This window comes from Eumetopias jubatus, unplaced genomic scaffold, assembly GCF_037043125.1.
Source record: "Eumetopias jubatus isolate StellerSeaLion01/CBP00866 unplaced genomic scaffold, mEumJub1_p1.0 scaffold_2, whole genome shotgun sequence".
Lineage (NCBI taxonomy): Eukaryota > Metazoa > Chordata > Mammalia > Carnivora > Otariidae > Eumetopias > Eumetopias jubatus.
The window spans coordinates 135,913,539-135,929,265 of NW_028274808.1; the positions used below are offsets into that span (position 1 = coordinate 135,913,539).

General features: G+C 37.3%; 1 protein-coding gene across 3 annotated transcripts in view; it reads right to left on the minus strand.

Annotated features, from left to right (window-relative positions):
• Positions 1–15,727, minus strand: part of THAP9 (THAP domain containing 9) — a 37,925-nt gene that overhangs the window by 15,182 nt on the left and 7,016 nt on the right. Inside the window, exons 3-6 of one of the 3 annotated variants that reach the window (XR_003612469.2) lie at positions 15,200–15,503; positions 13,855–14,005; positions 4,315–7,300; positions 452–3,541 (exon numbers count right to left, since the gene is read on the minus strand). Coding sequence is in view for 1 of the 3 variants with exons in the window: in XM_028124148.2 (XP_027979949.1) it covers positions 5,323–7,300; positions 13,855–14,005; positions 15,200–15,503 (2,433 nt within the window). In the remaining 2 variants the exon portion in view is untranslated. Of the gene's footprint in view, positions 1–451; positions 7,301–13,854; positions 14,006–15,199; positions 15,504–15,727 lie in introns of those variants that run through there. The other 2 variants (XR_015767791.1, XM_028124148.2) reach the window with 2 other exon arrangements.

Here is a 15,727-nt window from a genome sequence, read left to right on the forward strand (position 1 = left end):
AAAAGGGTTTTGTTTTCTTTAAAAACACTTTTAAACAGGTTACAAGAAACTTTTAAAATCTGATTTTAAGTAAATTTAACATTACTTCTGAAAGCACACAACTAAAAAATAAGTCTCTCATTTTGCCCAATTATGATTAAGCTAAATTGCTTTGAAATGAAGAGTATGTCTTTTTTCCCACTGCGTAAGGGCAGAAACTTGGTCTACTTTTTCCTTTAATGTTTGATGTTTTTATGGTGAGCACCTTTCTTAGTTTCCTTTTCTCTCAAGAACTAAAAGCAATCTGTAGGTCTTATCTCTGGATTATGTAGGAAACAGAACCTTAATGTTGCCTGCAATAAAACCAGAGCAGCAACCATGAGAGACTACTGCTTTAGCGTCCCTATTCTTTCATAGGGACAACTGACATTTTCTCAGTCTTATGTAAAATGTGAATAAAAATACCTTTAGAAAAGTTTTCCACTTTTATTGTTCTGTAACACAAGTAGTTAAGAAAATAAGTACTTATGTAAATGCAGCTTCCAAAGCAGGACCTCCAGCATCATGTTGCATCCTTTTTCAGCATTTTATGTAGAAATTCCACAGCAGCGACTCAGAGAGGGAAGCTAGAAAGCCTTTACTATTGGAATTATTTTCTATTATGTTAATTACGTAGGACTTTGTGTGTGTGTGTGTGAGGGTTTCTTTAATGCAGATTTTGGCATTATCTATAGACCACGTGTGAGCTTTTTATGATCCAAGTGATTTTACAAAATGAAATGTATAAAGGTCTCTTTAAAAACTCTAAATAGTAAGTTTTATGAAAGCATTTAAGGCATGTTTAGTTTTTACTCAAAAGCAGTAAGAAAATAAATATATTCAGGGTAATATTTACTGTAAGGCCACAGACTTCAACTCTGTAATTGATTCTATTATCAAGTGAAATCTGGCAATGGATAAAAAGAATGCATCATGAGCAGGTTGGGTTTTATCTCAGGAATAAAAGGTTGGCTCAACATTAAAAATAACCAATGTAATTCACTATCAACATCAAAAAGTAAAACTACATGATCATGTCAGAAGTTGCAGGAAACCTTTTGAATATACTAAAAACTGCTGAATTACATGCTTTAAAAAGGTAAATATTACAGTATGTAGATTATATCTCAAATGTTTTTCAAAAAAAAAGGTGCAGAAAAATTATCTGACAAAATTCAAGACCCATTTATGATTTAAACACACACACACTCTCTTTGGCAAATGAGCAAGAAAGGGATTATCAACCTAAAAAGACCGTCTACCAAAAAGTCTACAGCTAACATCATGAGTGATGAAGACAATGTTTCCCCCTCAAGGACTGGGAACAAGGCACTCTTGGTCAACATTGTGTTGCACGTCACCATACAATAAGGTGGGGGGAAGGGGAAGAAGACACAGATTGGAAATGAATAAGACAGTATCTGCTGGTGGATGATATGACTGCCTACATAGGAAAGTCATAGCAATCTTTAAAAAAAAGCTACTAGAGTGAGTTTAAGCAAAGTCAATATACAAAACTGTATTTTTACATAGTAGCAATGAACATTTAGAAACAAATTTTTACAATTACCATTATAGTAGCACCACAAAACATGAAATGTAACAAATATATACAAGATCTGTAGGTGAAATGTAGAAAACATTGATAAAGTTAAGACCTTAAAAAAAGATATACCATGTTCATGGATTGGAACATTCAATATTATTAAGATCTCATTTCTCTCCAAATTGATCTTTAGATTCCACAAAACTCCAGTCAAAATCCCAGCAGGAATTTTTGTAAAACTCAAGTTGATTATAAAATTTATACAGAAAGGTACAATTCAAATATTTCTGAATAAAGAGCAGAGTTGACAGACTCCCACCTAGCTTGAAGAGTCATATAAGGCTAATCAGGTCACTGTGGTACTGGTGAAGTGTTAAACCTATGGATCAATGGAGCAGAACAGAGAACCCAGAAGTAGACCCATATATAAGTGGTCGATTTTTGACAAGCGTTCAAAGGTCATTCAGGGAAGAAAGAAGAATCTTTTTAACAAACAGTGCTGGGATATCCATATGTAAAAATATATGAAACTCAACTTACACCACAGACCAAAATTAACTGAAAACGGATCATAACCTAAATGCAAAACCTAAAGCTACAAAATACCTAGAAGAAAACAAGAAAAATCTCTGTGGCCTTGAGTTAGGCAAAGTATGAAACTAGGTATGATCCCTAAAAGAAAAAAATTGATAAATTGAACTCAGCAAAATTAATGTCTGCTCTTCAAAACACACTAAGAAAGTAAGAAAAGCCACAGATAGGCAGAAAATATTTGCAAAATACATCAGGGCACTTATATCCAAAATATGTAACAATAAAAAAAACCAACTTTCCAAAATATGGGCAAAAGACTTGAACAGACCTTTCACCTAAGAATATGTGGATGGCAAATAATCCTATCAAAAGATGCTCAGCATCTTTAGCCATTAGGAAAATGGAAATGAAAGCCACAATGAAATATCACTGCACACCTATTAAGATGGCTAATTCAAAACAAAACCCTGGCACTACCAAATACTGGGAAGAAAGGAGAGCTACTGAACTTTCATACACTCCTCATTGGAATGCAGAGTGGTACAGTCATTTCACAAAAAGAGTTCTGGCAGTACAACACATATCTACCATATTACCCATTGGTAATGGATACAGCACATTTTTATTTATCCATTCATCAGTTGGACATTTAGGCATTTTCACTTTTTTAGCCATAATAATGCTATGAAATTTGTGTACAAGTTTTTAAATGGACATGTTTTCATTTCTCTTGGGTATATGCCTGTCAGTAGAACTGCTGGGAGATATGGTAACTCTATGTTTAACTAACCCTTTGAAGAACTGCCAAGCTGTTTTCCAAAGCATCTGCATTCCCACCAACAGTGTATGAGGGTTTCAATTTCTCCACATTGTTGTCAACACTTGTTATTATCTGTCTTATCGCCATCCCAGTGGGTGTAAAGGGATACCTCATTGTGGTTTTGATTTACATTTCCCAGATGGTTTAGGATGTTCGGTATATATTCATGTATTACAGGCCACCTGCAGATCTCCTTTGAGGAACGTCTATTCATGTTCTTTACCCATTTTTCAAACTGGGTTATTTGTCCTTCATTATTGAGTTACAGGAGTTCTTTGTATATTCTGGATACAAGTCCTTTATCGGATATATTAGTAAAAATTTTCTCCCATTCTGTGTGTTGTCTCTTTCTTGACGGTATCCTTTGAAGCACAAGTTTTTAATTTTGGTGAAGTCCAATTTACTTTCTGTTATGTTTTGCAGGTCATATTTAAGAAACTATTGCCTAATCCAAGTACTAAGGATTTACTCTATTTTCTTCTAAGAGTTTTTAGTCTTACCTTTTACATTTAGGTCTTTGACCCACTTAGAGTTAATACTTTTGCATGTGGACATCCAGTTGTTTCAGCACTATTTGTTGAAAAGCAGGCAAGATAAGTTTCTGAAGAGAATGTTTGTTTTCTCTGAAGAAAAAAGGACAAAGGTGCTAAGTGAAAAATATAAACTAAATTACCCTAGTCAAATATGAATAATTTATTTTAAAAATTCACTGTAAAGCATATCATGTGAAGCAAACCTGATAACAGACTTGAAACACTTTCACTAGGGCAAGAGCAAGTAACCATTAAAGGCAGTGAAGGAAATATTTGTGTCTTCCATGTTTGTCCAGTTTATCCAGCATTTGAAGAAATAATGCAAAACACTAATTTCTTAAACTACAGTATATATTAGTACAGTAGTAAAATGCAACAGCAAAGAACAGACACCTACAGATATGAACCTAGTTTTAAGTAAAGTTCAGGCCAAAACTTGGATTTATATAAACAATAAGTTAAAAAGGTGGTGATTTACAAATAGGCTTCCTTTAAATAAGATTTATCCGGTGCATCTAAACTCATTCTATTACAAACAAAAACCACAATCTCTAGACTTCTCAGCAATAGCTCTTGCATAAAATGTAGTACAACTCTGGTTACATCTCAAAACTTAAGCCTTTGTTTGAGGTAGAACAAACAAACATATAAAAATATACAATTTAAGGAGAATTTTAATTAATAAAACTCAACTTTTACCTGGTCGTTAATCTTCTGCAATTTTAAGTTTTCATATTAACTGTACTTTGTGAATATTCACTCAATGACAAGAAGAGTAAATGTTTTACACACAGAGATGAATCATCATGTGTTTGTTTCTTTTATCCATTTAAAACACTCCCCATATGTGAAAGTACATATACCTGTATGTTTTTCTATTCATCTTTTCAATTCTGGGTGTGAGAGAATGGAGAAAATTGTTCTTTGTATGTTTCCATCTTCAGATTATTTAAGCGCCTCTAAATTTCTGAAAAAACTCATTATATAATTAAGACAAATATTTTCATAACCATTGTCTCAATTGACCATATTTTTCTCATTTATTAATTGCATGGTGTGAATCCCATTATTCACTCAACACTGAAAATACATTTATTTCAGCCTCCCTGCAAACACAAGGAGACTTCAGAAGGAGAAGCTGGAATAAGGCTTCTCCTCATTCTCTGATGGGCATCAGGCTCTTCCGGTGGTCAAGTAAGTACCCACGCTATTACTCAAAAATAGTGTTTCGAAGTCCAAGGACAATGGATTGTGAAAATGACATCACCTATGTACTTCCCGGACTACATTCCCCAGCTTCGTTGCAGCACATTTGTTTTAGGGTACCCTGGCAAAGGGATTTTGTGGTATTTGGTATTTTAAGTTAGCCTAATCTTCAAACCACATCTTAATTTTCTTATGTAAGTAAAAATTATATCCAAGGTTTTATAGGTATTTTGTCAACATTCCTTTTACTTTTTTTTTTTCCTGTCAACATTCTTAAGAGCTGTAAACCAAAGCACTTTTAGGGAAGGTAGTCTATCTGTCAGAGTCAATGTTTTAATCACTCTTAGTTGTTATTCTCTCATTTTAAAATAGACTGAACAAGTTAAAAGTATGTCCAGTCCCATTACTCAGTCTTAGAGTAGTATATTCAAAAGCAGCATCTGTTGGCTAGTCTGCTCCTACTGACTTACAGCTTTCTATGATCCAAGTAACTGCAATGCTGCAAACCAAAGTATGAGATTTTATAATATGCATAATTAGAAATTCTAATAAGTCAGAATTACAAACTTGTCAACTGTGCAAAATGGTCAATTTATAAAATAAAGTTGAACTTTAAAAAATGTTGACCAACTATTCTTCATAAAAACTGACATATTTTAGGTCCCTCATTTGAATGGATATCCATCATTACTTAACAAATGCCTGAATTTATTGGTATTAGCAAAACCTGAACATCTGTAATCCTGTAAAGGTGACCAGTATTTCCTTGACAAAGTTTTCATTTCAAGTCTTTCTGAATGGTGTTTTAAAGGGTACTGCGCTACATCTTTAGCTCTGATCTTTAAGAAACAAATTATTATATCCTTTAGTAACTTTACGAAGTGATTGATGGCACACACTTCTCCATCAAAGAGATGCTCATCTAAGTCTACAAAAAGATAAATATGCCCAGAAAGCTCACATAATATTTTCTGCTGGAGATACAATTCTCTCTGTTTAGGAAGTAGTTCATAGACTGCCATTCTTGAATGGGTTCTTACAATTCGCTCACAAATATTTATGACTTGACATAGACTTTCCGAAGGGAAATGCAAACCATTCTTCTTTTTAACACATAACAGTGACCCAATTTTAGCAACTTTGAGATCCGAAGCATACAGTGCACTGATGCAGTCCTCACAAGTTAAAAGAGCTGATAATTTATTTGCAATATAACTGGCACAACAGGTGAGTTTTCGCCTGTGATCTGACAGATCGAGTAATGCCTCACTTAGAGAACAATAAGACCAGTCTTGGCAAATATCCTCTTTGTGAAAAAGAGTCTTTATAACACTGACACCATACTGACGCTGAACTGTCCAAAGGGCCAAGTCTGTCCTTCGAGCAATTGAAATGTCAAGGATGCTTACTTCACTTAGAAAAACTTCGTCTTGTAATCTGTATCTAGTCTCCAAATTATGGTAAGCTCTCTGGAATGCCATACAGGTAGGGTTAGAACTGGTTACTAATACCTGTCTAAGCATCTTCAGAAATAATTCCAGATGGTCTTGACTGAATTTATAAGTCAGAAGATACGGAAAAGGCATGACCTTAGGGAAAACATAATTCTGGTAGAGCCATTTTAAGCTCTCAGCGTTAAGTAAAAATCCCAGGAATCCTAGTTTTCGCTTACCTTTAATTATTTGATTGTTGCTAGCGTCAGATAATGTCACAAAGATAGTCTTGGCTTCAATTAGCACACGATTAATTTTACTGTAAGTTTCAGGCAGTAGAGGGCCTTTAAGTCCCTTTCCATAACAGTTCCTACTATTAAAGATGTCAAACAGGTTGTTAATTAAGCGTAAAAAGTGGACGGTACCAATACAGTTTTGAAACGGAGGCAGGCCTAACGACAGCAGGCACTCCAACGCACTGGCCACGCTCTCACTGAACACTTGGGCAGCGCAGTTCATCTTCAGTACATGGTTTTTCAGATTTGTAAGTTTTCTTGGGAGTCTTTCCATATTTGCTAACTCCTGTTCCCCTAGTGCTCCTAACTCCACGAGGTGCTGCCAATGTGCTGTGCCATTAATGAAATGAATGCTTTGCAAATTCTGAAACGCGTTTCTTATTAATCTGAGCAAGTGGCAAGAATCAAAAAAGTATGCAATCTGTTGGCTGGAAGATGAAGGATGCTGAAACGTACACTTCATGTTGTCTCCGTCGATATGTATCCCCAAGGCTTTTGCCATCTGAACACTGTGAGCTGTAGCATCAGACGTAACAGCCAGAACTGTGATCCCTATGTCACTCAGTTTGCCGATGGTAAGACGCAGCAGCTGAGCTTGCAAATACCCAGATGCCCTGTTTACGAAAAAATAACCAAGAGGTGCTCGCCAGTGACCAGAAATACCCACTGCCATTAACAAAATCGTTTCGGAGGCGAGGGGCGTTTCATCAGCATCCAGTGCACCGAGGCCAAAGTCCATAAACCCTTGCAGACGGTGACTGTTAGGGTCCCACTGGAGCTGCTGCTTGAGAGAGAGGCCTTTTATGGTCAGTGAACAATACTGATAGAGCTGCTCTCCCTTCTCCACTCTTCGCTGAAGAAAAGAAAAAATGTTGCTGTTGAAACCTGGGCTGGGTTTGCATTTGGATAACCATCTGGAAAATGGGAAAAAATGAAAATGATAAAATTCAAATGAAAAAATAAAAGAAGGAAAAATGACTTAAACGGTACAAAAGTAGGGGCGTCTGGCTGGCTCAGTTGGTTGAGCGTCAGCTCTTGGTTTTGGTTCAGGTCATGACTTCGCAGTCCTGGATCGGACCCCACATCAGGCTCTGCACTCAGTGTGGAGTCTGCTTCAGATGCTCTCTCCCTCTCCAATGAGTAAATAAAATCTTTATTTTTTTAAAAAAGATTTTATTTCTTTATTTATATTAGAGACAGAGAGCACAAGCATGAGAGGGGGTGGGGAGAGGGAGAAGCAGGCTCCCCAGTAAGCAGGGGGCCCAATGTGGGGCTCAATCCCAGGATCACGACCTGAGTGGCAGGCAGATGCTTAATCGACTAAGCCACCCAGGCGCCCCTAAATAAAATCTTAAAAAAAAAAATGGTCCCAAAGTAGCCTCAAATCCCTATAGAAACAATGCCAAGTATAAGTAGCCACATTCTACAGTTATTTTCAAGCATGTATTCATATAATTACTCTAAAATAAGAAGGTAACAGAGAAACTCAGAAACAGAGTAGTATTTCAAGATGCAAACATACCACGAAGCAATTTTCTTGCTCATTTACTTTTTTTAAAAAGTATACAAATCAATTACCTAGTTTGTTCTCATTGATGTATTTATAATTTAGATCATAAACTGGTCTCAACTGTAAATTCAATGAAATGAGAAAACTGCTGAAGGGGAAGGAAGTTTGAGAGTATCTAGCACATCTACCTCATTTTACAGATTAGGAAACTGGGACAGAGGGAGAGCTTGAACCACATGGCCCTTACTGTGCTGCTGGCTCTGCACAAACAGGAAACCCAGCTTTCCCAAGGTCCTGCTCAAGCTTTTCCCTCTGCTCCCTGCAGTCTCAAAATTATGCCCTCAGGGACAATTAAGGAGTCTGCATCTGTCTGCCCTACACAAAGTACCTACATTACTACCTTAGCAGTTCTTTTGTAGTGTCCCTGACCTTCCCAGATTCCTGATTATGCTTTCCTATTAATGTTAGCCTCTGTCTTCAGAATCCTTTTCACTTAGTTCTAATTTACTCTTTCTAATTTGTTGTAGGGTCAGGAAAGGCAACAGCCAAGTTAATCACTATCTAAAATAAGACTAAATGGATTCTGAAGTAGAGATGGAGTGTTCATCTTAACCGAAGTTTACTTAAAAAAAAAAAAAAAGATTTTATTTGAGAGAGACAGAGAGACAGCACAAGCAGGCAAGAGCGGCAGGCAGAGGGAGAGGGAGAAGCAGGCTCCCCGCTGAGCAGAGCCCACTGTGGGGCTAGATCTCAGCACTCTGAGATCATGACCCAAGCCGAAGGCAGCCGCTTAACAGACTGAGCCACCAGGTGCCCCTGAAGTTTACTTCTGTAACTCAAATGACTTTTGGTGGGGGTATATTTCTTCCCATTTTTTAAAAGATTTTATTTATTTATTTGAGAGACACACAGACAGAGCACAAGCAGAGGGAGGAGCAGAGGGAGAGGGAGGAGCAGACTCCCTGCTGAGCAGGGAGCCCAATGTGGGGCTTGATCCCAGGACCCCATGATCATAACCTAAGCTGAAGGCAGAAGCTTAACTGAGTCACCCACGGGCCCTCTTTTTTTAAGATTTTTTTATTTGAGAGAGAGAGAGAGAGAGAGAGAGAGAGCGCAGGTGTGCCAGCATGAGCAGGGGGACAGGGAGAGGGAGCAGCAGACTCCCCACTGAACAGGGAGCCCGATGTGGGGCTTGATCCCAGGACCCTGTAATCATGACCTGAGCCAAAGGCAGATGCTTAACTGGATGCTTAACTGACTGAGTCACCCAGGTGCCCCAGGGGAGGTTATATTTCTGATTTGGGGGCTATATTCTAAGCTGCCAAGGTTTCTTCTTGGACAGCCGACCTCTAACTGAGACTCTAACGTACCTAAGTATTTCAGGACAGGGCTTTCCAAATATTTTGCTGCAACCTAAAAGTTCCATAAATGAAATTTACCCTCACTACATGCCATGCACACATATATAACATGTGTGTATATAATGCCAATTATGACCCACTAAATTTCCAGATGCACTAATGGATTTGAAAAACACATTTATAGGATGCCAAAAGACATATTTTAAGTTGCTTTTAACCTATTTAAGAGACAAAAGTATTAATCAAAAAAATTTTAAGTATTAATCAGCTGTTGATACTTTAAAATAGTAAGATAATGACAAAACAGGCAATGCTATAGCCCACTAGTATGTTGGATGCCCTTTGCAAATGTGTCTCCAAATTTTAATTGTTAAAATTTTTGTTTCTTGCATTAAGATTCCTCAAGTGAACACCAAAGATGCTAACCGTGCTGCATATGGAATCAGTATGTAATGAAACTACTTCATGCCTCTACGTAAAAGTTTTTATTTTAAATAGGCTAAGAAGGGATGCCTGGGTGGCTCAGTCGGTTAAGCGACTGCCTTTGGCTCAGGTCATAATCCCAGGGTCCTGGGATTGAGTCCTGCATTGGGCTCCTTGCTCAGCAGGAAGTCTGCTTCTCCCTCTGCCTGCCACTCCCCCTGCTTGTGTCCTCTCTCTCTGACAAATAAAAATCTTTAAAAAAAATTAATAAATAGGCTAAGAAAGCTTACGTTCTTTGAGTTTGATTTTTAAATGGAATTCTAAATGGTATCTTAATGTTCATAGCTACGAGAATGAGGTCTTGAATATCAGGCAGAAAGATATGTGGCCTTGTTTCTAAAAGTTTTTGTAACTGAGAGTGGAAATATCCAAACCGTTTGTGACTTAGAACCGTAGAGAAGTGACTCAAACTTTTCTTCCCCCTCAAAATGAAAAAATTTTTTGATTAAAAAAATGTGTCATTTTTTTTACAAAGTAAAACAATACCAAAAGGTACAAAAAATAATAGTCACTTTAATATTTCAGGGACGTTCTTCCAGATTTCTTTATGTATATACACCTAGATACAATTTTCAAAATTTATACTGAAATCTATTTTTTTTACTTAATAGTAATGTTACAGAAATATTTTTCTGTGTCCTTAATTACTGACCTACCGCAATTTAAATGTGTACATGGTATACCACAGTATAGGTAAGCCATAAATAATTTAACCTATAACCAAAGATGTTCAGGTTGTTTCCATTTTTTAGATAATACAAACAGTACTGTACTGTGTACTTGGGTGCACATATATACATGTACGTATTCATGTCACTTATGCAATTCCTAGTAGTAGGATAGAAAGGTAAATTTACTTACACTAGCATTGAAATGCATGGATTCAACTTTTTTTTCTAAGATTTTATTTATTTGACAGAGAGAGAGAGAGAGTGAGAGAGCACAAGCAGGGAAATAGCAGAGGGAGCTGCAGAGGGAGAAGGAGAAGCAGTCTCTCTGCTGAGCAGGGAGCTCGACATGGGGCTCGATCCCAGGACCCTGGGATCATGACCTGAGCTGAAGGCAGTCGCTTAATCGACTAAGCCACCAGGTGCCCCTGGATTCAACTTTTATAAGAAATTAAAAACAGGGCACCTGGGTGGCTCAGTTGGTTGGGCAACTGCCTTCGGCTCAGGTCATGATCCCGGAGTCCCTGGATCGAGTCCCGCATCGGGCTCCCTGCTCAGCAGGGAGTCTGCTTCGCCCTCTGACCCTCCCCCACCTCATGTGCTCTCTCTCTCATTCTCTCTCTTTCAAATAAATAAATAAAATCTTTAAAAAAAAAAAGAAATTAAAAACAAATTTTGGACCTCCAGTGCAGATAATTGGGTGAATCAATTTAAAATTAATTCACATTCCCAAATTTTCTTTCACAGAGTTTTTACCAATGATTTACATTCTCATCAACATGATATTTTAAATTAAACACTAGCTTATTTATGGAGTGATCATAGGGAGTCCATTGCGTGGCTTAAAACTCTGCCTGGAAAAATTAGAGCGCTGAAGAGCCATAATGTTGAGCTGAGTGTTTTTCAAGACTATTAGACCCTCCCATGGTCTTGTTTACCTTTCAATTTCTCATTCCACCTTCCCTATTAGAGGGAGCTAATTTACTAAATTGCAATGAATATCTAAATAGAAAATTAGAAAAAAATCTATAAGATCATTCCATATTTATCACTGTTAAAATAAGGAAGGCTAAGGATGTTATGACATTCTTACAAAAGATATGTGAAAACAAACCTTCAAGACCCAAAGAACTGGAATTAGAAGAAGCAGAGCTCTGGAAAGGTTCTGGACATAAAGAATTCAAGAGAGAACTGAAAAAGATCCAACATCAGTGCACAGAAAATTAGAGAAGGGACTGATAGTGGCTAAGAATTAGAGAAAGATACAAGTAGAAATTAGTGAGGGAGGCACCTGTCTGAACCAAGGGTTTTTAGAAAAAAATGTAAATCTGGCTTGGTCTGTCATCATCTAATTGTTTACCATATAACTGTTTCTCCATCATCACAGAGGGGAAAAAACAACTATTCACATTTTCTCCTTTCTCCCCAAACTTCTTTTATCTCCTTCCCCAATGCCCAGTGCAGAGCCCAATGTGGGGCTTGAACTCACAACCCTGAGACCAAGATGTGAGCTGAGATCAAGAGCAGGTTGCTTGATGGATTGAGCCACCTAGGCGCTCCTCAGCTATTATATTTATGTCACTGAGAAAACAGAAGCAATTCAATAAAAACTCATTTTCCGACCATCAATCTGTTAACCTACTGAATCTGTATCTCTGCCTTTCTTCCTGTTTAAATGAGTGAATTGTCCCTGCTCCTCATTAAGGCCAGATGTCTCTCCACAATGGTGTCAGATGTTATCCCCCGCAATGACCCTTTCTCCTGTGCATCACCAATTTTCTCCCCTACTAGATCATTCCCTTGAGCGCGCAAACACAGAACAACTGTGCTCGCAACAGACGCCCTCCCCTCCACCTATGTTCCCTTTGCCCCACAGATCCATATCTCTGCTCCTTACATAGCAAAACTCCTTGAGAATTCATAATCATGCTCTCTCTTTCTTAGGCTTGATCAATATAAATAAATGTCCAATAGCTGGAGAATGCACTGGTTAAGTAGGGCACAACTTCCTGATACTATGCAGTTGTTAAAGATTGTAACTATGTAAAAAACTAATAAATCTAAGCACAGGAAAAAGACGGGAAGAAAATTCCCTAAATGTTAATAATAATTAAATGAGTGAATTGTCCCTGCTCCTCATTAAGGCCAGACATCAGTGAGGTTCAGTAAACCACAGGAAGGAGTTGGCCTACAGGTTGTGGGTAATGGGGAGGCTTATATTATGCATCAGGAAAGTGACTATTATCTGTTTGAATTGTGTCCCTCAAAAAAGATACATTGGAGTCCTAATCCCCAGTACCTCAGAATGTGACCTTATTCGGAGATACGGTCTTTACAGAGGTAATCAAGTTAAAATGAGGTCATTAAAGTGAATCCTAATTCTACATGACTGGCTCATAAAAAAGAGGAAGTCTGGGCACAAAACACACATATATAATGGAAGATGATCTAAGGAGACACAGGGAAAAAGACCACCACCTACAAGTCAAGAGAGACACGGAACAGACCCTCCTCCCTCACAGCCCTCAGAAGGAAGTAACCCTGATGACACCTTGATTTTGGACTTCCAGCCTCCAGAACTGTGAGACAATAAATTTCTGTCACTTTTAAGCCAAATACATACATACATACATACATAGGCATCTGTAAAACCAGTAATAAAAAAAATAGTAAAAGTTAAGTATTACTTTTATAAGACATTACTGTAAAGCCTCTGTGTTATTTGCTTATAACACAGGGTTATAACACTAAGAGTTATAAATACATCTATGTATTTTGACCACAAATCCTACAAAATTGTTTACCAAAATCTCCTCCCTGAACAACCTGCCCCGGGCATCAACTACAGTGCTTACAAAAATGCAGATTTTTGTGCTTAGCCTCAAACCAATCGTGACAATCTAGAACTGTTCTAGATTTTCTAGGATAGTCTGATATTAAAACTACTGAAAGGTTTTTTTTTTTTTTAAAGATTTATTTATTTATTTGAGAGAGTGAGAATGAGAGAGAGAGAGTACATGAGGGGGGAGGGTCAGAGGGAGAAGCAGGCTCCTCGCTGAGCAGGGAGCCCGACGCAGGACTCGATCCCGGGACTCCGGGATCATGACCTGAGCTGAAGGCAGTCGCTTAACCAACTGAGCCACCCAGGCGCCCCTGAAAGGTTTTAGAAGTCCCCAAACTACTAAAGTATTTTAGAATCCAGATTTTTTTTTTTTATCACTGAGAGTGTCTCTGCCATCTGGAGGATGCAAAAAAAATTGTCAGACTATATGCCTTCATTTTGTTGGTGAAAATCTTGCTGCTGTGATAATATGCAAATACCACCTAAAAGTTTCTAAAAAGAGAAAATGGATTAATAAATGAGAGTATGAGTATGAATAGCCTTACACATAAAATGCAACAAAATAATAAAATACTCGTTAACATCTAAAGAGTAATTCACTTACGTCCTGAGGATGGAAGAATGAGGCAGCTTGAGAATCTTTCTTACATAATCATAGACTTTGCTACTGCACAAGTAGAGGGTACATGCAAACTGTTTCATTTCTGTAGAGTACTCAGCTGTTTCTCTCCAGTTATACAACTCCCACTTAAAATCTGTTAAAATAAATTTATTTATTCTTTGTGATGAAGAGTGTATACAGTGACATTTTCAGGTACAGATCATAGCATTTGGATGTAAATGCAGTGGGCATCCAAATCCAAATCCAAATCCAATCACAGTTTAACTGAGGTGGGCATCCAAATCCAAATCCAAATCCAATCACAGTTTAACTGAGTTTGTTCAAAGGTTAATATCCAATCTTAGGGCCTCCTGACCAATTAATTCCTCCTGTTCATCTTGGATCACTTCATTCAAAAGAGAGAAGAAAAAAGTTTCCATTTGAATCACTATGTTTTACTATTCATTGGCAGCCTAAGTGGAGAATTTTAGAGGAATAGGAAAGAGAATGAAATAACTGGATAAACCGAAGTCTCTGGGTTATAAGTATATTTGTTTTATTTTGTTCCCTGGTTACCATTTATCGGAATGAAAATGAGACACAAGAAACATTTCTGAGGATAGGATGCTATTCAGATTGAATAGACAATCTTGCCTACCTTGAGGAAAAAAAAAATCCTCTTTCCTGGTGGGGATTTCTATTTATTACCTCTGTTCCCCTACTGGAAGAACACAAAATATTCTCCTCCTTTGAAGATACCTACTCTTTTCTAGAAACAAGACATACTTATTTTTTACCATAATGTAAATCCAAAATCTCTGCTGCTTTCATCAAAGAGTAAGTCGGCAATACTTATTTTGTCCCTCTTCAAATATCTGGTTCACGAAGAAGAGTAGGTAGTCTTTCCAATGGACATATATATCCTCTATATTTGAGAAAATAATATGGACACTCATAGAATTTTCAAGCTCAAAGGGAACTGGCAAATTATCTGGTTCAACTCCACCACAAAAACACTTTAGTGATAAATTATGTAGCAGTTAAAATTGCTTATAAAGAATTTGCAGTAAAATGAGTGCTTTATAAAAAATGAAAAGTACAGTATATGGTATCAACCGTATGATCTCATCTCTGGGTAGCAGGATTACGTGTAATTTTTATCATTTATATATTTCTTTGCTTTTCCTTTAATAAACACATTACTTTGAAAGCTAGAAATACCTAAAAGGATTTTGGCAACTACTTTTCCTTCTTTTTGTTTACCCCGAGACTTCATGTTTCAGCGAAAAGCACATTTTCATAGGCAGGAACAAAGTAAATAATGGTCATTCGGAAAAGGGGAACATACCTGAAAACTGTGCTCGTAGCAAACATTCTGTCTCTTCAGAAAGGAGTTTCTCTTCTACTAGTGCATCAATTAATCGTAAGCCCTTTCTCTTCTTGATCATCCTGTAGTTTTTTACAGAGACCAGTCTTTTTTTGGACACCTGGAGCATCTGTTGCACCTCAGCCAGTTTCTCTGCACCTATTGTCAGAGGTCTCTTTAAACTGTAGTTATGGTCCTCGGTAGCAACCTCTTGCGAATTATCAGGAAGCGGCTGTTTGAGGATTTTCTGTCTTGCTTTACCTTTAAGGTGTACACCCTGCAGAACCTGCAATATCAAATTCAGTTTATTTTTGAGATTACACAGAAGACGGTCTATAAAAATACCACTAAATGCAAAGCACTCACCTGGTTGCTGTGGAGTGTTAATTATGAAAGAAAAAGGTCAGAATCTATGATTTTTTCAAATGTATTTATAGGAAAATGTGAAAAGGGTTTTTTGGTTTTTTTCATCTCTACAGAAATAGTAACCTGATGCTGAAAGTGTCTGAA